Source organism: Hevea brasiliensis, unplaced genomic scaffold (assembly GCF_030052815.1).
Source record: "Hevea brasiliensis isolate MT/VB/25A 57/8 unplaced genomic scaffold, ASM3005281v1 Scaf5, whole genome shotgun sequence".
In the NCBI taxonomy this organism is placed as follows: Eukaryota; Viridiplantae; Streptophyta; class Magnoliopsida; order Malpighiales; family Euphorbiaceae; genus Hevea; species Hevea brasiliensis.
This window is the reverse complement of record NW_026615028.1, coordinates 1,765,866-1,793,076: the sequence shown is the minus strand read 5'-3', so window position 1 is coordinate 1,793,076 and position 27,211 is coordinate 1,765,866. Positions and strand designations below refer to the sequence as shown.

At 35.9% G+C, this 27,211-nt stretch overlaps 3 protein-coding genes across 3 annotated transcripts; 1 reads left to right on the top strand and 2 right to left on the bottom strand.

Moving 5' to 3' along the window:
* The first annotated feature begins 626 nt into the window (after nt 1–626).
* On the top strand, nt 627–4,580 carry LOC110664573 (tubulin alpha-5 chain). The gene is made up of 5 exons (XM_021824295.2): nt 627–976; nt 1,722–1,936; nt 2,028–2,227; nt 2,611–3,119; nt 4,030–4,580. The coding sequence occupies exons 1-5, from the start codon at nt 864–866 to the stop codon at nt 4,340–4,342; spliced, it is 1,350 nt and encodes a 449-aa protein (XP_021679987.2). The 5' UTR covers nt 627–863; the 3' UTR covers nt 4,343–4,580.
* A 1,911-nt stretch (nt 4,581–6,491) lies between these two features.
* On the bottom strand, nt 6,492–8,829 carry LOC110664558 (ethylene-responsive transcription factor ERN1). The gene is made up of 2 exons (XM_058142501.1): nt 8,715–8,829; nt 6,492–7,481 (listed from the first exon to the last, which is right to left on the bottom strand). The coding sequence occupies exons 1-2, from the start codon at nt 8,827–8,829 to the stop codon at nt 6,625–6,627; spliced, it is 972 nt and encodes a 323-aa protein (XP_057998484.1). The 3' UTR covers nt 6,492–6,624.
* A 63-nt stretch (nt 8,830–8,892) lies between these two features.
* Nucleotides 8,893–25,946, bottom strand: LOC110664575 (uncharacterized). Its single transcript, XM_021824296.2, has 20 exons — nt 24,565–25,946; nt 24,047–24,250; nt 23,214–23,318; nt 22,809–22,874; nt 22,372–22,536; nt 21,984–22,058; nt 21,693–21,841; nt 14,179–14,314; nt 14,021–14,090; nt 13,782–13,909; nt 13,584–13,640; nt 12,813–12,998; nt 12,630–12,722; nt 11,513–11,598; nt 11,368–11,434; nt 11,216–11,282; nt 10,983–11,119; nt 9,993–10,084; nt 9,811–9,877; nt 8,893–9,693 (listed from the first exon to the last, which is right to left on the bottom strand). Exons 1-20 carry the CDS (start codon nt 25,801–25,803, stop codon nt 9,529–9,531), a joined length of 3,354 nt encoding a protein of 1,117 aa, XP_021679988.2. The 5' UTR covers nt 25,804–25,946; the 3' UTR covers nt 8,893–9,528.
* Between the last annotated feature and the right edge of the window lie 1,265 nt (nt 25,947–27,211).

The window sequence follows — 27,211 nt, the reverse complement described above, 5'->3', positions numbered from 1 at the left end:
CCCACTCTCAAAATATCCATCTTTTGGTCCCAGATATATATAATTATTATATCTGTATTTTGAGGACAGAAAAATATAATTCTATAATTTATGTGATCAAAACTTTTCAAATAATATCATTTTTTAACTCTACTTTTTTAAATAAAAATGTGAAGAAGAAAAGGAATAAAATTGATGTAAACAGATTATCTTCCTCCAATTTACCTTGTAAATTTCCAGAACAATATTTTGGACCAATTTTGTCAATTAATTTCATTAAAAATATATAATAATTAATAAAAAAATAAAATAATCAATTATTTTTTTTATTTTAAATGTAAAAAGTGAAGGAAGAAAATGTCTACTCTCACTCTGAAATATATTTATTATTTGGTTTATTGTATTTTTGTTGAATTAAAAATATATAATAAAACAAAAATGAAGATAATTATATAAATTTTTTATTTTTAAAAGAAAATTTTGAAAATAAGGAGGAGGCAGAGGGAAGAGCAGCCATTTACGTGGGGGCCAAGGAAACCGACAATAGCCAAGCCAGGGTTAAAGTGCCCACCACACAGTTGGCGCCAAGTGGTGGGCCCCATCTCTGAGTATAATTGGCAGTTTTTTTTTTAATATTTAATTTCAACTATTTTTATCTCTCTCTCTCTCTCTCTCTCTCTCTCTAGCGTTCAATCTCTCTGTCTCTTTCTTCTTCCTGTTCTTCTTTTTCATCTTCTCCCACGTAAGAAGTTAAAAACTTTGTGGAGGGAGGAAGAGTGAGAGAGAGTGAGAGAATATCTATATAGCTGACATATTGCAGGTTCTATACACATTTGTTTGACTAGAGAGAGAGAGCGTGTGAAGGAGAAGAGAGAGAAAAGAAAATGAGGGAGGTTATTAGCATGCACATAGGACAAGCAGGTATTCAGGTTGGGAATTCATGCTGGGAGCTCTACTGCTTTGAACATGGAATTCAGCCTGATGGAATGATGCCCAGGTCGAATTCTTTCTTTCTTTTATATATTTTATATAATTAATCTGATCACTTCTTTTGTAGAAAAAGAAAATGGTAGAAATGCATGTTTTATATGATCTGTCTTATAGTTCAAGGGGATCAGGGATCATTGTGCTTCTCTCTGCGCTTTTCTGAGTTTTTGGTTTATATACTATTAGGAATTTGCTTTATATCATGATTTTGATCCATGGGATCATTATGATTTCTTGGAATGCTTTCTCTTCCATTTTCTGGACGAATTTTATGTGTTTGAAGTTTGAAGATGTTTTGCTCTTTTTTTTTTTCTGGCTTTTCTTTTTTTTTTTGGTAGTTCTGTAATATGCAATTTGAACAGTTTGAAGAGATAATTTTTATGCTTGTGGTGAAATAATGCTTTAGGCTGTTTACTTGGGTAGGAATTTTGTGTAATTGAAATACCCTGATTTTATGAGCAGTTCAGGAATATGAAAATCAAAATCTAATACCAAATTTGAAGCTGCAGAATTTTTCATTTGCTATTTGAGGCCGTTGATTTCAATGTTGTCATAGAAATTAAATCAATTATGGATTGTATATCTCAAGGTTGGAGGATCCAATATTTCAGGATGGTTGTGCACAATTTTTATATTAGATTTTTCTATGGGCCTACCAATAAGGAAGGATCCATTTCATGGAGGGTGCTTTATGATGCGTGCTTTATTACTTCCTTTGCTTTAACCTGATAAAGGTTTTTCATGTTCTACCGCAGTGACACCTCAGTAGGCGTTGAACATGATTCCTTCAATACCTTCTTCAGTGAGACTGGTTCTGGAAAGCATGTGCCAAGAGCTCTATTTGTTGATCTGGAACCCACTGTGATTGATGAAGTTAGAACTGGGACTTATAGACAACTTTTTCACCCTGAGCAACTTATTTCTGGCAAGGAAGATGCTGCTAATAACTTTGCTAGAGGACATTATACAGGTAGATGGATTTGTACTTCAATGATAAAATGGCACTCTTATTCTTATTTTTACACAGACAAAATTTGATTCCTTGGTGTTGAATATTGCAGTGGGAAGGGAAATTGTGGATCTATGCCTTGACCGAGTGAGGAAGTTGGCTGACAATTGCACTGGTTTGCAAGGATTTTTGGTATTCAATGCTGTTGGTGGTGGCACTGGTTCTGGTTTGGGCTCACTACTTTTGGAACGCTTGTCAGTAGATTATGGAAAGAAGTCAAAACTTGGCTTCACCATCTATCCTTCTCCTCAGGTACATGCTTAAAGACCATGAGAAGAAATACAAGAAAGCTAAATTATAATGTTCTTTGTCTACTAAGTATACGATAGAAATAATTCATAAATTTATTCTTGTGGCTGATCTCATGCACCAGGTTATGGCTGCAATCACAAATAAACCAGTTTGCTTGTAAGCATAAGGAATTTATTCAAATAATCTGCAAATCTTAACTTCAAATTGTAACGTAAAGGTTGATTTATTCAAATTATAATCTACAAACCTGTGTTGCCTTTGGTTGCAACACGAAGACTGAAATTGTGGGTATTTCAGTTCATGACCTTAGGCAAAAGGCTTCTCTCTGGGCTTGAACTAATGTTATGAAACTCTCTCACATAACTTTTTTCCTAATAATGCAGGTTTCTACTGCTGTCGTGGAACCTTACAATAGTGTGCTCTCCACTCATTCACTCCTTGAACACACAGATGTGGCTGTGCTTCTGGACAATGAAGCTATCTACGATATCTGCAGGAGATCATTAGATATTGAAAGGCCAACTTACACCAACTTGAACCGCTTAATATCCCAGATTATCTCTTCTTTGACCACATCATTGAGATTTGATGGGGCCATTAATGTGGATATTACAGAGTTCCAAACTAACCTTGTGCCATATCCTCGCATCCATTTCATGCTTTCATCTTATGCTCCTGTAATCTCAGCTGCAAAGGCTTACCATGAGCAGCTTTCAGTTCCTGAGATCACAAGTTCTGTGTTTGAGCCCTCAAGTATGATGGCCAAATGTGATCCAAGGCATGGGAAGTACATGGCTTGTTGTCTTATGTATCGTGGAGATGTGGTGCCAAAGGATGTTAATGCTGCTGTCTCTACCATTAAGACAAAGAGGACAGTTCAATTTGTTGACTGGTGAGTTGATATCCTGCGTTCTTAATTTATTGGAATTAGTTTCGAGCAGAATTTTTCCACCCCCTGCTGAGATGAGACTTGTTTTCTTAGTAATAGCATGTTGCATTGGTATTTCAATGCTGCATCTTTTGTGGGGCTAACTGATATTGTGACCCTCTCCTCCTGCTCAAGAAAGAAACAAAGTTCTCATCATTCTATTGAGTGGTGTGCCAGTTGGGCTTTGCCATTTAATTGGAAACTGCCTTTCGTCCTTGCATGAAATTTAAGTGGTTATATTCACATCTTAGCAAATAGGAAACAATTCCACCAGCTTGATAGGACTTTAAAAAGATTTTGCCGTAATAGGAATTATCAAATGATTGTTTCATTGTGGTATTCATGGTGGACTTGTTCAATAATTGGAATTATTTGCTTTGAAAGTAACGGTAAAAGATATTATAAACTATAATTGAGAATTACAATGCTAGTCGACAAAACAAAAATTATTGAAGGCTAAGTTGTTGATGATTGGTGTCTAAACAGCACTGAATTTGGTTATTTTATTATATTTTTATTTGCTGTATGCATACATAGTTGCAATTAATGATTTTGGCTGAAATATGAGAGAATTCCTCTGTTTTTGACTTTCTTAGTTCAGAACATCATTTTACCAAATGTAGAAAAGCTCAAGTGAATGCAAACTTGTCTTCAGGATCAATGAGATGCTGTTATTCTTGGTTTTCTTTGGAAGGAACTCTGATTCCACATCACTAGGATTAGTGTTCCCTGTTTGCTGAAATATTGTGGTTCTCTTTTATTGTTTTAACATATGATTTTCTGTTGTAGGATTATGATCAACACTATATATATATTTTCACATCGTTCTCTTTTTCTGTTGAAAATGAATCATGTTTTGTATGCATACTTTCAGGTGCCCAACTGGTTTCAAGTGCGGTATCAACTACCAGCCACCAACAGTAGTACCTGGAGGTGATCTTGCTAGGGTGCAGCGTGCTGTTTGTATGATTAGCAACAATACAGCTGTAGCTGAGGTTTTCTCTCGAATTGACCACAAATTTGATCTCATGTATGCCAAGCGAGCATTTGTGCACTGGTATGTGGGGGAAGGAATGGAGGAAGGTGAATTTTCAGAAGCTCGTGAAGATCTTGCTGCCCTTGAGAAAGATTATGAGGAAGTCGGTGCTGAAGGTGCTGAAGATGAGGATGAAGGAGAAGACTATTGAAATAGGCTTTCTCTGAGTCATGAGCAGATGTATGCCCTTTATTTCCTGTCTCTTGTTTTTCAGCCCATGTATTGTAAAGAGAATCATCCATGTCAGTGATTGCTGAATTGTATGTCTATTGTGTTTTAGCTCTGTACTTAATGGTGTTTTTGAAGCATGGTTTGAAATTGTATCATTTCAGTCCTGTTTAATAGGGCTAGTGAATGCCAATAAAATCTCTCCCTCTCGGTTTCTCCAAGTCTATAGTATTTATCTTCTAGCGATAAATCTTCTGTGTTGGCAAAACAATTTAGTTGATAATGCTTCGGAGGATATTTAGTTGTGAGGAAAATTAACCAAGCCTACTGCACCATGCCATTACTACAAGGAACTGCCATTATCCATTGATGGCAACTTCTCTGGGGTAACAAAATCTTGTTGCTCACAGGAAAAGCTACAGGTGACTAGGATGAGAGGAAAATCTATTTCAGAAAGCTCAGTACTGAGACATTTACAAGTCATGCTGTTTTGTCTTTTTAGGTTTAGCCTCAAGGTAATGTAATTGTTGTATCCTGTGAAGCACGAAAACATTTCCGAGACAGAAATGGCAGGACATGCCTATGACAGTTTTGGGACCGTGTCCGAAAAAATCAAAAGATGGATATGGGTTTCTGCATTGGAAATGCGTTTCCAATTGTCGAAGATGGCTCCTAGTTTCCTATTGGTGTTTGTTAATCCTTCCCGTAAAACCCATCGTTAAGCTACCTAAAGTCATCTTCTCTCTTGCCTGGGCTTGCGGGATTGATTATCTCATGCCTGAACTTGCTGGATTGATTAGCTGCTTTGCTGGTGTGAAAGAGCGGTCTGAGTCTTGGTGATGTTCATAGTGAGTAGGGGACTTTGACAGGATAGGAAGACGTTAGATAGAGAAGGGTGGTGCCATATACTTTCTTGGTTTTGTATTGGTCCTTTGTTTCTTTCTTTTTAATTTCTTTTGTTTTCTTATTCTTTTTATCTCCAAAATTTAATAAAATATAATAGATTCTAATAAAATAACAAGTTTTAGAACAATTGTCCTATACTTGTACTATACTCATTTTAAATTTCTTTCTCAATAATTAAGCAAATTAAATTAAAAATAATACGATTAATATTAACAATAAAAATGAATGAAAAATATCAAAAATGATAAATTAAACATGATTAAATTATCAATATAATAGCTTTATTAGTTTTAAATTAATTTCACATATTTATTTTATTTATGTATTATTTTATTCAACATATATAAATATACCCTTATATTTTTTATATTTATACATTTCCCCACATTTTCGTTTCCAATATTTTTCAAAATTTTATTTCCCTGTGTTCATTCTGCGTTTTCCTATGTCCGTGTTTCTGTGCTATATAGGCTGTGTCAATAGAATTGTGCAGAAGTTTTCTCCAGGCTCCACTCCAGGATGCCACAATCATTTTCTGAAGGCATTGAGCGTGGCTAAAGATATATCTCTTTTTTATTTCAAGGTTTTGGATCTGTTGAGAAAGTTGGAGTTAGGTTGCTTGTTTATATGTCCATATACCTATCTGCTCTTTAAAATAGCTATTAGGAAAACAAATGATCCGTTTAGGCAACAAATAAAATGCATAATTATCTTTTTTCAATGATATCATTTGAAAGTGTTTAGGAGTTCTTATTTTTTATGCCAGGTAGAAAGGAGGCCATACACCTAAACCTCAAATCCTAGTATGACCTAGCTTCAACTTCTGACAACTGGCAAGGCAATCTACTTTCTATTAAGTTCAAAAAATTCTTTCTAACATCTTGTGCTGTTATCACAATTGAAAGCAACAATGAAAACTCATCTGAAAATTGCCAAAAGAACTGCAGAAACACTTCTTGGAAGGAAAAAAGAAAATTAGAGAGTTCCCCATTTGAGCTTTAAGACGTTGCAACATGCTTTTCAATGTTAGAAACATAGATAACATCTAAACCCCAAAGATATATATATTTTGATATATTTTTAAAATGAGTCGTCAGTGTTTGAACCATTACTCTACGAAATAAACGATTTAAACAATGGAGAACAAATGTATATTTTAATAATGATGGCTTAGACTTTGTACTCATCGATGATTGTGAAGACCTTCCAGAATCACTAGATTAGACTTCCCGTGAATTGTGCTGTTAACATTTTCAAAACAGCATGGAGAAACAAATTTAGACAACAAGATTTCAAACTGGTATCTGTCTTTCTAACTTTGCAGCAAATCTTAAACAAAAGAAACAGAGACTAGAGTAATTAAAATATTGGTGGGAGATCCCAGAAAGCTTCAATAGGATCATGGACTCTTTCCATACACTCCTGCACCCCATTCATGGCACATAGAGATGCTGATATTTGTCTTTCCACTTTCATCCTATCAAATTCTGTGAACTCCAGGTCACTTGTCTCAGGCAACAGTTTCTGCCCCTGGAAGTCCAGCACCTCCTGAGAAAATGAAAACCGATCAAATCCAGGTCCAAAACTCCATGAAAGATCAGAAGAAGAAGATCCCAATTCAAATTCTTCTCTGCAGTTGCTCATGTCTGGCTTGTACACATCATCAAAAAACTGGGTATCATTAATTATCTCACTAGAAAGAGTATTGGTTTCACTTCTGCTGCTGTTGCTTCTGCTGCTACTAATACTAGTGCTAGTACTGAGGGCACTATTTGATGGGGTAGAGACTTCAAGACTTTCTTCTTCCCTTTGTTGTTTTTTTCTTGCCTTCTTGTTGTTGAGGAGATTTCGAATCCTGGAAGCAAGAGGAGAATCCAAGGAGACATGAGTGATGAAGTTGGTACGAGTATTGGATCCGCGAAGAAGGCAGGCAGCTTCATCATAAGCTCTTGCAGCTTCTTCAGCAGTCTCAAAAGTGCCAAGCCACATCCTTATCTTTTGTGTTGTGCCTTTGATCTCGGCCACCCAACTCCCAGAAGGCCGTTGCCTAACACCAACAAACTTGTTATTATTGTTGGTCCTATTTCTTCCCTTGAATTTGCTTGTTTTTTGTGCTTGTAAGCTTGCAGCACTCACGGTTTCGAATGTAGACAAATTATCTCTCAAAGGAGAATTTTCTCTCTTGCATTGACTTGACTGGCTTGTCCTCACATTAGCTTGTGATGGTCAAGAGGATTAGCAAATTATACCTTTTTCTGTTTGCAAGAAAATTAAGTAGAGAAAATAGAATTTTAAATCTGTAGTAAATTGTATTATAAATCAAATTAAACACTAAGATCATTTAACTGTTATAAAATCATCATTTATTTCAATAACACACTGCTTCAAGGAAAGACATGCAAAGAACTTTGGAAATTGCTGAGTCTTGTGTTTTCTCTCTCTCTAACTTGGTCAACACATGACCGAGAGTTTTCTTCAACGCTCAAATGGTTGCCACTTGGAGGTACCCTCTAGATAACCCAAAAACTAAGGTCCAAACCATGGTTCAGGTTAACGTTCAGGACAAAAATATAGAGACCTAGTCAAGCACTAAGCAGACAAAGGAATATCATCGTGCACCCTGCTTTGGAGCTTCTTGTATCTTTGCATTATATTATCAGAGGAGAATTCATTTTTATGGTACATGCTTATCAGAGAACAGTATTGATTTGCTTATCTAAGGGTGATTTATTTTTGAAAGTGAAAATGGAAAATGAATACTGGCTTGCAAAATGCGATAAAGATATAAAATTATTCTCAAGAAACAGTTGGTTTCTTGACAAGAATCAAATACTCATAGTCGAACAAACAAAAAATCACTGTAAGAAAAGTTTTTTTATAAATTTTTTTTTATTTTTTGATCTTTCATTACAAGTGAATAAAGAAAAAAAGTGAAAGGAATTATAAGAAAAATGCAGAGTGAATGATTCCAAGATATAACTCGCTCCTGCAGCACTCGGGCAAGAAGCGGTCAAAACCTATTTTAATCTTTTTGTGAATCATTTTATTCTGATGGGCAAGATGAGAAAAAACATTTGATTTGCAATTCTCATTGAATTTTTGCTCACAATGGTTTCAAAAACAGTCGCTCATCATTTACTGTTAATTATTATCGTCATCATCATCAAGCAGCATTATTGAGTAAACAACTACTAAAACAATAATAATAATAATAATAAACACCTAGTCTTATGGGATGCAACTGGTGGAGCCTGAAAGGAAAATAGAAATTTGAAAGAATTGAGTCGCGAATTCAACAGTTTTTAGGGTATGCCTTTAGATAGTTCTCCTGCTTTCTGAACAAATCGATCTTGTTCATAAAATCATGACCAATAAACTCAAATGCATTAAAGTCAACATATCTTTTTTTTTTTTTTTTTTTACATCATAAGATTTTACATTTTCAAGACCACAAGAATGTTCTAAGCTAGGTTCATCAAGAGGCAAATTTATCCCGCAAAATGCAAATAGCAGAAACATGTCAATACTCAACGGCAACCCAACGACTTGACACATTCTCTGCATCTGTTGAAATTGCGAAAAGCATAAAAGCTCTAGTGATCTTGTAAATGAGAACAACAAAGAGAATAGCATGAAAATGATCACACCCACTAAATTGCAAAATCGCCTCAAGCAAGGTACCAAAGAAAATAAATAACTTTTCAGCTAGCTTGTATTGAAATCATCCTCGCTACTAACACAAAATTTAGTAGGATGATGCACACTCTTCTACCAAATATATATATATATATAAACCATTTCCCAACATTTGAGTTACAAAAATGGCGCCATTCACAAGCCTCAAGCCCTCAACCTTAGCCACACCAACCTGGACATCCAATCAACGACCTGTAAATTTTTGGTAACTCCCTATTCATTCTTATCAATGAATAGCACTCATAATTCACACATTCTACTCCAAAACTTTTCCTGTTTTTCCCCTCCAAATCAAATGAAGAACCACTCCATAGAAATTTCTTTACAGAACAGTTGATGAAAAAAAAAAGAGAGGAGATATTAACACATAATAATATGCACACGTATACATGAAGGCATCCCCCAAAAACAACGAAATGCCCACCACCACAGAAAGAACTCCAATCACCGGACACAGCTACTTCCCGAAGAGGAACAATGACATACCCACAAATGAAAGGGATTAAGGATAACTTAATGCAGCTTCACCAAGGAAATAACAACAGAATTCCACCATCTCCTGAGGAACTAAGAAGACAGAATAGATTGCAAGGCAAGTTGCTGTTGTGGCTCCAAGGACGACCAGGTTGATGCTAGGGTGGCAGGCGGTAACATCTGCTGAAGCTGCCTCAATAGATTAATCATTCGACTAACAGTTTGCTCTGTTGCCAAGTCTTTACCTGCACATATGACCTATAACAAGCATTGAAAGAAGTCAGAAAAATAAAAATAGAAATTAAAGGAAATATTATGGATTTCCTGATATGAAGAAGAAAGAACAAGGCACATAGAAAAAGAAAATGACTATACCTCAGCAAAAACATGGACAACTTTGGGAAGATATTGATTGTTCATTCCTAAAAGTTCTCTATCCGACCTGAAAACAGTTGCATTTTCCACTTTCAAACAGTATATGCGCTAAAATACAGCTGGCCAAGAAAGTAGAGAGGAAGAGAGATAGGAAACTAATCAAAAAATTCCCAGATTTTTACCGTTCAACCATTGAGCAAAGCTGGTCATGCACAAGCTTTGCCTCAATTAGATCACTTTTTATTGGTAAGCAGCTTAACCAAGCAGGGAATACCTGCCAAACAACACAAATATGAGAAACCATAGGAGAAATGTCACGACCATCCAGCATTGCAATTTCTTCTCCTTGTGGATGTGCCAAACTATTAAATAAAATATATATATCCAAAACTCAAAGAATATTGGTGCTGGACCAAATATATTGCTTGCGATCATTATGCATAGATCAAACATATCCACCACCACCGCAGACAGTGAATGGGACACAACCAAATCTAGACATTGATTAGTGCCTTCACAACATAAAAAGCGTGTCATATATCAGCACTAGATTCTGGAAATGCCACTGGTATTCCAGGAGAAATATACATATAAGATTTCAGGAAGTTTACTCTTAAGATACTAGGAAAGTCTCAATCTCCTCAAGCAAGTTAGTGAATTACTTTCAACTACGCCAAAGCTTCACATAATCCAAAATTTGGTCAAGCCCTAACAGAAACTATCTCAATACACCAGCTATCAGACCCCGTATATAGATTTACACAGAGCAGTTCTTTTTTTTTTCCTCCTTTTGGCTAGCTTGTTTGTAACACAAAGATTGAACCTCTTGATAATCATATGACAAGTCAATTAAGAAGCTGCTGAAAAATCTGAACATAAAGCATTTTAGAAAAATAAAAAAGATGCAAAAAGCAATAAATGATGCATAAAATACTAATGCTTCACTGATAACAAAACTAAGCAAAAGTTGCACCATATGTGCAGCCTAAACCAGAATCAATTAGTTAAACTTTATTTCCATAATTTGGTTGTATTTAATAAGAAAACAATAACACGGGCATTCCTATTGCCAAAGCTAAAAACCCATCATACAAATAATTTATTCAACCTCAACCAGTTAATTGACGATTAAGAAAGTGTGATCAACATATAAATCAGTAGAATATAAATACCTGTGCTGCATCTATACTATCCCGATGGAACTGGCATATTTTTCCAAGCGCTGAAACAGCATTGTCATATGCCATAACATTGTCCGGAAGATGTGCACTAGGATCGCTTATTACAACATTCAGCTTAGAAAGGGCCTCTGCAAGAAGATACAAGAAAAAAAAATCCCTTTTACAACATATGAAGGCAGCAATGCCAAGGAGAAAGGAAAATATGCAACAGATGAACAAACTACCCCTAACAAGTGGTTTAAACGCAGATCCACCAAACTCTGCACAAACACCAACCCCATAAACAGCTGCCTGCAAGGCAAATAAATGGCCTCATTGAATAAGAAAACCCATATTCACAAGAGATGCAGAACAAAAATAGTCATTAAGCACAAACCTGACGAACATCTGGATTTTCATCATTGCAGGCCTCCAAAAGGAAAGGAACATAAGTATCATAATATCTGTTCCAGCAACAAAGAGAATAAGCACATAGAAAAACCTTGTCAACAGTAGTATCTAGAAAAGTAGGAAACGGTTACTTAAGAGCTGCTTCCCGGCATTGCTCCACAACATCATCAAATATACAAATGGCAATTCTCCTCTCTTCTGCTGTTTTATCCTTACCCTGCAAAATAAAAAATCCAATCAGCAAGACTGAAGCAAGGTATTTAAAAGCATAAGGAGCACTTAAAGCGATGCATCAACCCATGGCTTAAAGTGCAAAAAAGTGCTCACTTCATTGAAGGAAGCGCAAAATTATTAAAAAATTAACTAACAATATAATATTCAAAGAAAATACAATCCTCGATATGGAATTTAAACCCTTAAGAAATCATCAAACATCCAAAAGTTTTTAGCATTCAAATTCATAGTCATAACCTAAAGATCTTCAATAGATTTCTCATCAAAGTCCTCAACACTTTCATCCTCATCTCCAAAATAAGATCCATTTCCATCTAAATCAGTCTCAAGATCTTCCAATGCTGGCATTGAAATTGAGGCTCTTTGTGCTTTAAGCACAACAAGCCCTTGCTTCACTAAATGTGCTTCACTTAGCATATGTAAAAGTGTTTCCTATTTGTCGCTGCACTTTTGCGCTTTAAAGAGTGCTTTTGACTACAATGGACTGAAGTCAAGTAGATTTTGTTATTGTGCCCGAGACGAACCACAAAAGTTGAGTAGGCATTGTTACTGTGCCAGAGGCCAACCACTAAAATCATTTGTAGAGAGAACAAAGTGGCAAATCCTTTAAAACCAAAGGCTAACAAGTGAATGCTAAATCTATAGATATCTGAGATTAATTCAAATATTAAAGATCTTATTCAACTGGCCAAACCAAATGCTGGTCATCACATGTCCGCTTAGTCAAGTGATCCAGCATTTATTTCAAGAGGCCTTGAGGAAAAATAATACAAGTTTACTACCACTCGTGAAGTTGGTGAACTATACACAACATCCTTACCCACCAAAAAATGTTAAGGATCATACTCATAGACAAAATCAGCTCAAAGCTGGGAAAAGTAAAACAAAGATGTCACACATGAAAAATATTCATGAACTGAAGAAGCAACAAAACAGTCTTTCGGGCAAGGCCTGATTTCATAAGACAGGAAAGAGTGTCCAACATAGAATATGCAGCACTAAGGAAGAACTTACCCACATGGGTGTTATGTAAGATGAGAGCTCGTCAAAGAAAGGCAAGAAAGAGACCCTAAAGGTCTTAATTAGCGTGCCCAATAATTCACCAACCTTGGATAAGAAGAAAAATAAGAATAATAATCAATTATTGTGTAATATAAATATAAACCCAATCAAAGCATAAATTTTTAGAAATTGTACTTGATCAAAGAGTTCTTCTTCTTGCTCATTTTCTTCCTTTAGTAACTCCCCTTCTTCTACATCAAAGTCCTCTGTTCTGGCCCTCTCTGCTCTTTCCTGTTTCCTGGCTGCACTGGCTGTGATGACCTGTTTCACCTCATCCACAATGGACCTTACTTGGCTTTCTTCTAAAATAGGTCCAGAAACCTGAGGTAGAGAAACTCTCCTTTAAGATCAGTATATACTAATAATGCAGCTCAGCATAAAGGGAAAGTAATAAATCTTCTGTTAATTATAATCAAAACAGTTGTCATCAGCAACAATAGTACTGAAGATATGCAGACTGAATGATGACTAGCTGTATAAAAGAAACTATTTCATAAGATCTCCAGCTCAGAGAACCTTATTCCTGAAAACAATTAAACACCGTACTCGTCTGAAAAGCAAGAAAGTAGAAATACAACCATTAACATACTAAAAAAAAAAAAAAGGGCTGAAAGTGGAACAGTGAGAATTGAATAAAAAATATCATAAGGAAGCTGGTCAAAAGCAACAAATAAAGCCCCTGTACCTTTAAAATCCCTTAGCCCACTAAAGAATACAAAAGACAAAAGCTATCTTTAGCCATTATATCACAAGTCAAACCACCTATCCATAGAGAAACTAAGATTAATCTTGTGAGCAAGCGGTTTTTAAGAAATCACTTGTCTAATATATTAAAATTGAGAACATTACACACATTCATTTACAGGTCCATTTAGGTGCACTGCATCATAAATCAATGTTACAAACCTGTATACATTCAGTCAATGAATCCAACATGCTTGCACAAATTTCCACCTCTGGCTCCTGCAAGAAGATTTGCGAATGCAAATTACTTATTTAGTTAGGCAAATCCAAAACACCAAAAAACTCGCACAGACATGTATATAAAGAAGAACCTTTGAATATGCATACTCAAGAGGATTATGAGATAAGCAGAAGTAAAACCTTGTGTAAAGCCTCCACCAAAGCAGGAAGAATGTAATCGGACAATTGTTTCAAATACAACTCATTCCGTCCATGAGATTGACCCTTTTCTATAGCTAGCTTAGCTGAACGTAATAGTTCAGGCATAGCTACGAGCAAGATAAATAAAACAGCATCAAGAGTTTTGAACATCTCTGCAAAATGGATACATGTGTATATATACATGTACTATTAGGTAAGAATAAAAGCTTGGACAGTACCTGAAACTGCAGCCTTCCTAACTTCTTCATGGAAATAAAACTTAAGGAGAGGAACCAATGTAGTAGCTACCTGCAGTTTTCAAGCATTGTTTTATAAGTAATGAACTCACTGAAAGCCCAGTAAGAGAAAGCTACAAATAGCATGATGTAATATGAACCTGATCAATCCACGGGAAAAATCCTTCCTTCAATTCATCAGCATAGCAGCAAAGCATGTTACATGCTGTAGCTTTTTCCTCCAGAACACTAGTCTTGATCCCTATTCTTTTATCCCCAAGAGTAATTGTTTCAATGCTGCAAAAAAAAAAAAAAAAGATAGCCTCAATAAGTAACTTCAATGACATCTATCAATTTCACTTGTGAACAAAAGCATGTTTCCTAAAACCTCATTCCTGCTTTCCCTCTTAGGAACAAAAGGAGTTTTAACAATAGCAAGTGAAAACAAGAAATATCAGAATAACTTTATAAATGCTTTATGCAAAACGTAACACAGATTTAAGTATTGGATTAAGCAGAGGGATGTCAAGAAAGTGGAGTTTGCGAGGACATTTATTTGAAAGCAAAACTATCATGTAGTTGTAAGATAACAGATCTGGATCAATCCCTAAAATAGAAATTGAACAGATATTGGGCAGAGTTTCGAAAGAACACAGAGAGATGAGGTGAGAAGAGAACTAGAGTTAGATGAGGAGAGAAAAGAATATAGAGATGAGAGAAATTTCATTGATGAATATCATTCTTGAATGAATTGATTACAATAGTGTCTATCACTTTTATAGGCAAAGTAGCAACTGCCTCCTAACAAACTCAAACAGAATCAGTCAGTTGCAACTGATTCAACTAATATAAGTAATTCCCTCCAAAAGCTGTTACAGCATTTCCCTCCAATTAACCCCAACCAACTAACTATTTATCAACATTCCTTTTCCTTCTTCTATCAATACGTAACAATACCCTTCCCAAGAGAATCTTCTTGTCCCCAAGAAGATGAGAATTCTGGAAACTGAGCCAAGAGAAAGGTCTAATCTTCCCAAGTAGCTTCCTCAATTGATAACGTGGCCCACTTGATTAGTCCTTGCAGTATCTGTTTATTATTCCTGGTGACCACCCTAGTCTTTAGGACTTGTTTTGGAGCAATGATAACATCATCTTCCTGAAAGGAAGGTAAAGCCTGCACAACCATAGTACTTTCCCCAATCTTCCTTTTAAGCAAGGATATATGAAAGATAGGGTGGATGGTAGCATTTTCAGCTATCTTGAGTTTGTAAGCTACTGTTCCAACTCTAGCTAGAACCTGATAAGGGCCATAAAATCTAGCTGAGAGCATAAAATTCTTTCTAATAGCCAAGGAACTCTGCCTATAAGGCTGCAACTTAAGATAAACCCAGTCACCTACTTCAAACACGCTCTCAATTCTTTTCTTGTTAGCATACTGCTTCATCCTATTCTGTGCCTTCATCAAATTATCTTTAATAAGCTGACACACATGCTGCCTTTCCTTTACAAATCTTGCAACAATTTCCACTGAAGAATTGTCCTCTAAAAAAGGAAGTAAAAGAGCTGGTAGGTAACTATATAGAGCCTCAAAAGGAGTCATCTGTAAAGAACTGTGAAAATTGGTGTTATACCACCATTCAGCTAAAGGAAGCCACTAGGACCAAGAATGGGGCTAGTGAAAACATAAGCACCTCAAATACCCTTCCAAACTCTGAATCAATCTCTCACTCTGACCATCTGATTGAGGATGGTAAGAAGTGCTATAAGAAAGAGTTACCCCATCAACTCAAACAATTCCTTCCAAAATAGACTTGTGAAGATCTTATCCCTATCAGAAACAATAGTGGAAGGAGTACCATGGAGCTTGAACACGTTATCTAAAAATAATTGAGCAATATAGGAAGCAGTGAATGGATGTTGCAAAGCAATAAAGTGGGCATATTTGGTGAACCTGAAAATAACCACCAATACTGTATCTTTCCCTTTAGATTTGGAAAGCTGCTCCACAAAGTCCACGGTGACATGTTGCCAAGCTTTTGCTGGAACAGGTAATGGCTGTAATAAGCCTGGAGAACCACAGTGTTCTGTCGTACATCTGGCACAAGTGTCACAGCCCTTCACCCATTCCATTACAACCTTCATCATCCCAGGCCAGTAAAAATGCCTACTAAGCATCATATAAGAGCCATGAACACCAGAATGACCCCCCAGATAAGAACTATGGTAGAGGGACAATAACTGCCGTCTCAAAGTCCCCTTACTGCCCACATATAGCTTGCCTTTATAGAGTAACAGTCCATTATTGTAAGAGTAACCAGCGTAAGATTTCTCATCAATTGATAAATGAGAAATGAACTCAGTAGCATGAACATCTCCCTCATAACTAGCAATCAGCTGAGACATCCATGTAGGTTGAACAAGGGACAGAAGTGCAAAAATTCCCCCTTCTTCAATACTAGGTTTCCTCGATAAAGCATCTGCCACATTATTTTCTAGCCCTTTTCTATAAAGAATGGTGTCTTGTAGTCCCAGTAGCTTAGAAACTCCTCTAACCTATAAATTGGTGTGAAGTCTCTGCTCCAACAAGTACTTGATACTTTCATGATCTGCTTTGATAAAAAATGGCCCTTGTTCGAAGTAATGTCTCCATTTAGTTACTGTAAAAGTAATAGCCAGCAGCTCCCTTTCATAAACTAACAGAGCCTTGGTCCTAGGGCCAAAGGCTTTTGAAATATAAGCTATGGGATGGCCATTTTGCTGCAGCACACCCCCCCATCACTGAGCTACAAGCATCAATTTCCACTATAAAGGGTTTAGTAAAATCAGGAAGAGCCAAGACAGGTGCTGTGGACATAGCATTTCTAAGCTGTTTAAAAGCTTGTTGAGTTGCTATAGTCAAATTAAAGGCATCTTTCTTCAATAAATCAGTGAGTGGCTTACTGATTATCCCATAATTTTTGACAAATTTCCTGTAATACTTAGTCAGCCCCAAGAAACTCTTTAGTTCCTTCACTGAGGTAGGTACAGGCCAAGTCACCATTGCCTTGATCTTATTAGGGTTAGTTGCAACCCCCTCACCAGAAATGATGTGCCCTAAGTAAGGTGAGCATTCAGTTAAAACCGACCGAACCGAACCAGACCGAACCGAAAATCGAATTATATGTAAAGTTAAAATCGAACCAAACCAAATTATATAGAGAATAGAATCAAATCGAACCGAACCAAAAAAATCACTTCGGTTTGGTTTATTTTTCAATTTCAAAATTTTCTTTAGCTTACTAGATGTTCTGCCTTTTTCTCACATTTTCTCTCAAGCCAAACAAGAAGATTTTGATCTATTACGTCATTTTATTTAAATTCTATCACGCTAAACACAAAATCAAAAGAAAAAAAAAAACACAAAGCAAAAATAATTCAAATAAAAAATTACAAATCAAAAAATACAGCAAATCTTTAATCACACTAATAAGAATCTGCAATGGAGGCTACGAAGATATGCATGCGAGAGGAAATGCGAGGTCGTGATGGGTGGATGTGGGTGTGCCGCTGCCAGGCGAGGGGCTGTGTCAGCGATGCGGCGATGCATGGACTGCCATGGAGAGTGAGGGACAGCGCAGCCGTTGAATGCGTTGGCGAGATAGGGCTCACTGGCTCACATGTTACTACGTTTTACGAGGCATGATCGCATGGAGAGTGAGGAATGGAGAATCAGGGGTTCAAAAAGAAGAGTAAAATACTAATGAAACATAAATCTAAGCCTAACTCCAAAGATGGAAAAAGAAGATTATAAAGAAGAGAATAGTGCAGATAGAGGCTAGGATAAGAAAGAGGTAGGGTTAAGGAAAAGGATAATTATATAGTAGATAATGGATGGCTGAGATTGAAATAAATGAATGGCTAAGATTAAACTTTAAAGGTTTAGTAAAAGTAAAAAAAAAAAAAAGAAAAAGAAAAAGAAAGCTCAGTAACTTAGACTCGATCTTGCGCCTTCCACACGCCTAACTTACAATGCATCACTAGGCTAGATCAGAACATGTAACATTTTCTCCTTCATATTATATATATTTTGGTTCGGTTCAATTTTATAGATTTTTTTGCTCCAAAACCGAACCAAACCGAACCGAACAAAACAAACTGAGATTTTCTAAAATTGAAACCAAACCGATTTTCCGAATTGAGTCGGTTTAGTCGGTTATTTCGGTTTGAACCGAATTGTGCTCACCTCTATCAATTTCTAACTTCCCAAATGAACACGTACTGAGTTTAGCATACAGTTGATGTCGTTGAAGAACTAGAAAAACTTTCTCCAAGTGAATTAAGCGTTCTTGCCATGAAGAGCTAAACACCAAAATATCATTAAAAAATACTAGTACAAATTTCCTCAAATAATGCTGAAATATATGATTCATAAGTGCTTGGAATGTAGTAGGGGTATTAGTTAAGCCAAAAGGCATAACAGTAAATTCATAATGTCCTTGATGAGTTCTGAAGGCTGTCTTGTGCACATCTTGGGGATTCATCCTTATTTGATAGTATCCTGCCTTTAAATCTATCTTAGAAGTTGGAAAAGATAGTTGCCCCATGCAATTCATCTATTAGGTCATCAATAATGAAGATAGGAAACTTATCTTTGACAGTGAGGTCATCAAGTCTCCTATAGTCAATGAGAAACCTCTAAGACCAATCTTTTTTCTTTAAAAGAAGTACTGGAGAGGCACAAGGGCTAGTACTAGGCTGGATCACCTTATTCTCCAACATTTCAATCACTAATTTCTCTATGTCAGCCTTTTGAAAGTGTGGATATCTGTAGGGCCTGATGTTAACAAGTAGGGCAGAAGGAAGCAGTGGAATAGAATGATTATGGGACCTGAAGGAAGGCAGGGATTTGGGATCCTCAAAAAGACTATGATACTTGTCCAATAGTAGCAACAGGTCAAGGGGAGGAGACCCTGAAACAGAAAAAGATTGACCCATACTACTGTCATCCTCATTCAACTAAATACAGAATAAAGGAGTCTGGAAATCTCCTCCATTCTTATACAGCAACTGGTCATAACTCAGACAGTGCATCAATTAGAATGGTCCAGAATCAGTTATACCTTGCAATGTTATCAGCTTCCCCTCATACTGGAAATTGATTTTAGATTGCTAAAGTCAAACAAAATAGGATTAAATGCCCTTAACCAGTCAACTCCAAGAATAATATAAAACTTCCCATTTCCAATAGCCTAAAATTAAAGCTAAAGGAATATTGATGAATTTTCCAATAAAAAACAGGACTCAAACTACTGCTAGAAACCTTTCTCCCATCTGCCACTGTTATAGCAATTGCAGATCCTTCAACCACAGGCACTTTTAATTCCGTTGTTACTGTTGCATCAAAGAAGGAATGAGAACTACCACTGTCTATCGGTACTAAAAGTTATCTGCTTTTATGCTTCCCAATAACCCTTATAGTATCCACCCCATGACTACACTCAATAGCATGTACTGACAAAGTACCCTCTTCCTGAGCAATATCCCCTTCCATAACATCATACAACTCTTCCTCCCCTTCCTTCTTTCGTAGACTGATTTTGCATTTGAAACAAAGCTGCATCACTTTCTTACCCTTCTAAAGACATCAGGGTTTTTTGCTTACATTGGTGGCCTGGAAAGAACTTTTCTCTGCATTTAAAACAAGGCTTAGGCTGCTGATTGGTATTTTGAGTAGTAGTAGTATTGGAATTGGTTTTGACAGTAGGTTGGTTGACAGAAGATTGACTTGTGGAAAGGGTAGGCTTTTGTAAGGTGCTGGTTTGATTTTTCTAATCTGTGATGGCTGCTTTTGGTGCATAGGGATACTGTTGCTGATGAGCTATTTCTAGTTGTGGGATTAGAAAAAGAACCATAGGTATTGAATCTTGGATTAGCTTGTACAGGTTTAGAGAAAGAATTAGTTTTTCTATTGCAATTCAAGAATTGTTCTTGGAGTTTAGCAGCCTCAAAGGCATGGGAAAGGATTGTAGGCTTCATCATCTTCACTATAGGCCTGATATCATCTTTTAATCCACCAATGAATACTGACAGAAAATATGCTTCTTCTAAATTAGGCATTACCCTTTCAAGTCTAATTCTAATATCCTTAAATCTATCTTGATACTCCTCAACTGCACCTTCTTGCTTCATTTTCATAAATTCTACCACATCATCTAATCCTTCCTCTCCGAATCTCCTACATAAATCCCTTTCAAAGTCCTCCCAATTATGTGATCCTTCCCCCATAATCCAATTGTGATAACATGCATCAGCCCTATCCATCAAAAACAAACCAGCAATACCTACCCTCTGCTCCTTAGGAACCCCATATACTTCAAAATACTTGATGCATTTTCTCACCCAAGCCCTAAGCTCTTTCCCTTCAAAAGTGATCAATTCAATTTTAGGCAAAAGTTTAGACATACCTTCATTATCAACTGTCAATCCATTGCTATTAGATCCCCCTAGTTGCTGTATCCCCTTCACTTTTGGATTAGGATTTAGGAAGAATTCCCTTGCCCCTAAGGATTGCAGCAGATGTGTCCACCTCTTCATTTACACCAGTACCAGATCCCCTATTTCTATCAGGTAAAGTATATCCAAATATGGCTCGCAATTCCTCCCTAATCATGTTTCTGGTCTCAATTGCATTTTGCATATCTCTTTGCTTCATTTCCTCCCTTAAATCATCCCTTTCCTTCTTAAAATCAGCTTGCAAAACCCTAACTACCTCCTCCAACTCAGAGATCCTGGAATCCTGAATAACTGCTCCAGATCTAGTCATCCCTACAATGCAAAAGATCTCAAACAGAAGCTAATTCCCCTAGCAAAAAAACTCTGATACCAAATGTAAGATAACAGATCTGGATCAATCCCTAAAATAGAAATTGAACAGATATTGGGCAGAGTTTCAAAAGCACACAGAGAGATGAGGTGAGAAGAGAACTGGAGTTAGATGAGGACAGAAAAGAATATAGAGATGAGAGAAATTTCATTAATGAATATCATTCTTAAATGGATTGATTATAGTAGTGTCTGTTACTTTTATAGGCAAAGTAGTAACTGCCTCCTAACAAACTCTAACAGAATCAGCCAGTTGCAACTGATTCAACTAATACAAGTAATTCCCTCCAAAAGCTGTTACAGCATTTCCCTCCAATTAACCCCAACCAACTAACTATTTATCAACATTCCTCTTCCTTCTTCTATAGTACATATCTGTAGTTAGGTGTGCTGTCTTACCCTGAGACATATATAATAAAGTTATTTTCTAAGGGAACCTCCTTTTTCCATGAGCAAAGGATGTAAAGGGAAACCACAAAATTTAAAAAGGTGATAAAAAAATAATCTCTTCCCACAAGAGAGTGTCTAAAAAGGTTGATCAATACACTGCGCATAACCACTTCAATTTGTCTTCTGAAATTATCCTACTTTATCCAACAGTCAACTAGTGTCTTGTGTTTTATCTGTATGTTATTTAGACTGTAAATAATAACATAGGCAAGTCAATAATTGAAAATCATTTAAATCTAGATAACAAGCAAGTCCACCAAAAAAACAAAGTGCAAAATCGTAAAACCAAGGTGACAAAATCATGCAAGAAAAAATTAAAAGCCATAATCTTATGATTTAAAACAATCTACACAGAAAGAGAAACCTGTCATCATCATCAATATCAACATCTGAATCTGCAGAAGTAATTGTTACATCAGGCTTAAGCTGTGCAGACTGAAGCAGAGGGGGAATGACAACATTCATATATGGAAGAAAATCCTTCCCGAGGCATTTGCAAAGCCTGGCCCATGCCTGCAACACAGATATGCAATTAGGTTTTATTACCCCTTAGTTTTTCAATATCCACACAGCAGTATAAGCCAGATGATCAAACATAATTAAGACAATTATAAAACTGCAATATCAAACCACATCTTCAACTGGTTAAACATACTTGTAGCATGTAGCTTATTGTTGGATCATCTGCGTCCATTTGAGATCCTTGAAGTGACATTAAGACATCCATAACCTTAAACAAAACAACAAACACCAAAGCCATTATTTTTCCATTAAAAAGTTCAGAAATGTGATGGGCGTGACAATCTGAATATCAGCTGAAAATTTAAGGCATAAACCCTGAGATTACTGGGGACCCATCCTCCTAATCAAGAAGTAAGGCTGCACATATAAGCAGATCTGGGCATAAATTCAATACAGGAAAAGATTGACAGGACTGCTTTGACTGCTTAACACAAGGTATCCAAAGAATCACATGTAGAAAGGGGAGAAAGACAACAATTACCATAACAAAAAAATGTGTACAATGTGTTTTCCATCATTACCTGCCTAGCATCATCCCTAAATTTGTCCCTTCCAACAGCCATCCCAACCAAACTAATGCACTCCATAGCTTTTGCACGAAGCATGCGATTAGACTTGTCATTTGCATTCACCAGTATGGCTTTCAAGTAAGGCATTACAGCATCATAATATTTCTGAAATTGCTCCTGTTAAAACAAAATTACTACATCAGAAAAAAGCACGTTCTCTCTCTCTCTCTCTCTCTCTCTCTCTCTCTCTCTCTCTCTCTCTCTCTCTCTCTTTTAACTGCAATCAAGATACACAAGAAATCAACACATTGCTTGTCCTGATGGTTTAGCAGAATCACAATTGACACATCCAGCTCCTAAAGTAGAGCCTTAGTCAACCATTCTACCTCCATTGGTTTAGAAGAAAACACAAGACAATAAACTTCAAGTTAATTAGATAAACAAAGTACCTGTGATGAATCAGCAACTGATGCTAAAGCTGTCAGGGCACCCTCTTGCACCATTTGCTTGCCATTCTGGATTTGATATGAATAGCTCAGCACATATAAAATGAGCACTAAAATCTTCTGGAAAAGATCAAGACATAACTAACTAAAGACAGAAGGAAACCCTCAAGAAATGGAAAAGCACAATGCAAATTTCTGAAAAATATCATTTCAGGGTTCATGGAACCAGAAAGGGAATGAGTTGACCAGGTAGACTTAAAGGGATTTTATCCGAGCAACTGCTAAAATGGGCTGGAAAAACTTTGCACACAATTCCGTTTGAGCACTTTAACCTTTATTACAACACAATAATAGATAGAAAACAAAGCATGCTCAAGGACAAGGTTGATGAGGAAAACAATCATATACCTGGAGGAGTACAAGAAGTTTGCTTACAATTCCATCCAAGTATGGTGCCAGTATATCTGCAGCACAATTTTCACTGAAATTAAGTACTGCTGACGCGGCATGCGCCTGCAACATACAACAAGGGAAATATTACACATAAGCATGCTGCTGAATGAGCACATGTGAAGATGAACCAAGTACCAAGCCGTTGATTACTTGATCGTAAAATAAACAGAGAATAAATTAAAAAGGTAAAGGACAGGGATCAATCAAACTATTAACCAACTGAAAAATATTCACAGAAACTAATACAAAGTATCAAAATGAGAAGAAAAGAAAATATATTTTCCCAAAATTGTAGAAATTGATTCGAAATTTAAATTTATACACTAAGATAGTAGGTAAGCAAAAGCAATCAATTAATATAATCATCTTAAAAGTAAACAATTGTAAATGTTGTTACTATTTTCTTACCATTAGACATGATTTATGTCTTCATTACATATATGCACCAATGACCTAGTCCAGATATTATTTATCACAAAGTACCAACTCAAGCATTAAGCAGAACCAAACAAATCAATTTTTTTTATAAGTTCCTCCTTTTTTTTTCCCTCCCTTCAATTTAGCTCTCTCTCTCTCTCTCTCTCTCTCTCTCTCTCTCTCTCTCTCTCTCTCTCTCTCTCTCTCTTTTTCTGTATGCATAAGTGAAAATCAAATAAGTCAGTTTAGATAGAGATAACGTTTTTTATGGGACATCTTATGGAAAAAAGTAAAAAAATTGGCACTACAGATACACCACTCACAATGTGAAAGCAATATTAAATTCATGATAATATAAAAGATGGACAAACCTGAACTCGAGGATTCTGAAAATCGTCCATTGCTCCAGCCAAAGCAGGAAGCACTTGCTGATTATACTTTATTTGCAAATCAGGGCCCAGGTCAGTTGACAATTGTCCAATTGCGTTTATAGCAGCCCACCTCACACGGGGATGGGGATCTTGGAATGAGTTTAAAACCATAGAAACTATCTGCTCGAGGTTCCTTATCATCACCTGCGCCAATAGAAAGAAAATATCAGAACTCATGCGGCAAAGGAATGATGAATAAACCTTCTTGAAAGTACATTTGAAATGATATTAACAATAAAATCCCCACAAGAACATGTACAAGAAGAGAAAACCAATACTAAAACTTACTGTCTGGGAAAAATGATATAAATATAGTCACATCCTTCTGCATTTGGGCAACACAGCATTATTTTTGCCCACAATATAAAAATCTATCATATATAATAATAGAGAGACTAATCAAAACTTCAATTAATACCAATTGCAAATAAATAACCATAATGCAGGACATTTTATACCTTTGAGGAACCCTCGGCGATCTGTGCCAGTGCAATGAGTGCAGCATGATGCTTCTCCCACTCTGGAGCTGCCAAGAAGCCCCGCAAAACCTCAGAAGCAACTGGAACCACAGTATTCCCACCAAGAGAAATCGATAGCCTGTCCAAACACTCCTGCCCAAACCCATAATTACTAGTCTCCCCAGCATCCTCATCCTCAGTCTCTGCACTATGCCACACAGGATCATCTTCTATATCCAATAACATCGTCATTAACACCATAAACAGCTTATGCACAAACTGCGGAAACTTCCTCATCAGTCCGGGCGCCCTCTCTCTCGCCTCAGCTAGCGTAATTACAAACTCTATCGCCAAATGCCTCGTCCCTTCCTCTAAACTCTCCGCCTCCGCTATTTGCAACATGGAGCCTACAACCTCCATTATTTGCTTCCTCAAAAATCTAGGCTCGCTCCCTGCTAATTCAATCAACAATTCAAGCGCTTCTTGGGCCGTCGCCTCTTGTTTGCTATTCAATGCTTCGGTCAAAGTCCGCATCATTAATGGCAACAAATCCTGAAACTTTTCGCGATCGTTATTGTTTGATAAGCATTGTATGAAATTAATTGTTGCATTTAAAGCTGCAATTCTCAATTCGGCACTCGTAGAATTACTTAAACATTTTAAAAACAGTTCATGAAGAGTACTCAAATGGAGAATTAGGGTTTCGCCAACAAACTGAGCCAAACGCGCAAAAATCAAAAGCGCCGATTCTTGGAGATTATGATTTTGTGAGGTCACGCATTGAAACATGAACGGCAGCAGCTCAGGCCACCCACCATCCGGCAAAACAGATGCAGCGAGCTCTGAAACCGTATCGTTTATCTTTTTAGTTATCGATTTTGTAGTCTCTCGCTGAAGAGAAGAGAGTAGTATATTCTTAATGGCAGAGCGAGTTGACTCGGTGAGCTTGGGGTAGAGGAACGAGTCATCGTTGGCAGTCGCGCGAGTAAGGTGCTTGCGGAGGAGGATAGCGGACATGGCGCGAACCTCAGGATTGGCCGAGGATGAGAGCAGATGAGCAAGTCTGAGGAGGAGTAAGTCAGGGTGAGCTTGCTTGCAGATGTTGAAGAATGACTCTGCCGCAGAACGTTGGTCATTGGAGGAAGACATGAGGTGGTTTACCAGGGTTTCGAAGTGAGTGGGGTCGGGGCCGACAAGGAGGGCGAGTTGCTGCAACTGAGTTGGATCGGCGGCCGCCATGGACAGGGAGTTGGATAGAATTTTTGAGTTTTATGTGTGGTGGTGGCTACAAAACTACTAAAGGAGGGAAGGAAGGAGGGAGGGAAGGAGGGAAGATTGAAAGGGAAAGTGGAGGGGTTTGTGTTTGGCTAAAGCTTGGGTTGGGATCTTCTCTGAAGTTTGTTCTTGCTTTGTTGTGTGCAGTTAATCCAATCAATTTCTGCCACGCAAGCAGTTTCAAGCTAGTGAAATTCTATTAGGTATGCCTTGGACGCAATTGTTTGCGGTAGTAAAATACTAAAATAGGAAGCAAAATAGTTTTTCTTTTGTAATTTTATTTTAATAAATATTATGTTTTTTTGGAATGAATATTATAATAATAAACTTTGTTTTGATTGATTATTTAATTCAATTTGTTTTATCCTTCCATAAAGAAGCTTTTTTTTAACTAAACATTTAATTTTTTGAAATAAAATAAATTCCACAAAATTTAACATTTACTGTATTTAATTTTATTTAATTATAAAAAAAAATCTTAATCAGGTGATTGTTATGAGTATTGTAGCCATAGAAAAAATATCATATATAATTATAATGTTTCAACACAAAATAGCGAAATGATATTAAATAATTTATATATTTCAAATATTAATGTAAATTTAGTGTTTAACATAATTAAATAATAAAAAGATTATAAAAGTAATTATAATTTTTGTTTTTCAAATATTAAGTGTAACATAATTTATTAATATATCATGTCATATCATACTATATAATATAATTTTTATTATTAATATATTTAAAAAGATGATATAGTAAATAATTGTTTAATAATTTTTGTATGGTGTAATATGATAAAATAAATATAAAAATTATTAAAATACTCTTTATTACTATTTAAAATATATAAATAGTTTTAAAATATTTATTTAAATAAAATATTAGTTTATAAGTAATATTATAATAATAATAATTAAAGATACATTTTTATTTTTTAATTAATTATTAAATATGTCTTACACATTTATAACATTGAAACTATATAATTATAATTTTATATATTATGTAAAGATAAAATGAGAAAATAAAATTTTTAAATTATGCAAAATCACTGATTTTGTGATTTAAAAAGTTGTGAAAATTATTATTTTATAACCCAAAATCATTATTTTTTATGAATAATCTTCTCAAATTTGTAGAGTAATCATACAGTACAATATGAAATCAATACAAATCATGATTTAAATATAATGTTAAGATTTTTGTATGATAATTAAGAAAAATAATTAAATTATTTAAATTATAATAAAATAATTTTTATTTTGATTAAATTACCTTTTTATCATTAAAGAGAGTGAGAATGAAGATATTAATATGGAATTTAGTAAGATGTATAAATAGTATTAATAAGTTTAGTAAAGATAAAGAG

What these genes read in the sequence shown, in the direction of transcription:
- LOC110664575 (XM_021824296.2), bottom strand. Translation starts at nt 25,803, where the DNA reads ATGGCGGCCGCCGATCCAACTCAGTTGCAGCAACTCGCCCTCCTTGTC. An exon ending in TTTTCCCGTGGATTGATCAG is followed by an intron (nt 14,091 to 14,178) that starts GTTCATATTACA and finishes TGAAAACTGCAG; the next exon opens with GTAGCTACTACATTGGTTCC. An exon ending in GTTTAAACCACTTGTTAGGG is followed by an intron (nt 11,120 to 11,215) that starts GTAGTTTGTTCA and finishes ATCTTCTTGCAG; the next exon opens with AGGCCCTTTCTAAGCTGAAT.
- LOC110664573 (XM_021824295.2), top strand. Translation starts at nt 864, where the DNA reads ATGAGGGAGGTTATTAGCATGCACATAGGACAAGCAGGTATTCAGGTT. An exon ending in CCTGATGGAATGATGCCCAG is followed by an intron (nt 977 to 1,721) that starts GTCGAATTCTTT and finishes GTTCTACCGCAG; the next exon opens with TGACACCTCAGTAGGCGTTG. An exon ending in CCATCTATCCTTCTCCTCAG is followed by an intron (nt 2,228 to 2,610) that starts GTACATGCTTAA and finishes CTAATAATGCAG; the next exon opens with GTTTCTACTGCTGTCGTGGA.
- LOC110664558 (XM_058142501.1), bottom strand. Translation starts at nt 8,829, where the DNA reads ATGCAGAGAATGTGTCAAGTCGTTGGGTTGCCGTTGAGTATTGACATG. An exon ending in TAGCTTAGAACATTCTTGTG is followed by an intron (nt 7,482 to 8,714) that starts GTCTTGAAAATG and finishes GACCATCACAAG; the next exon opens with CTAATGTGAGGACAAGCCAG.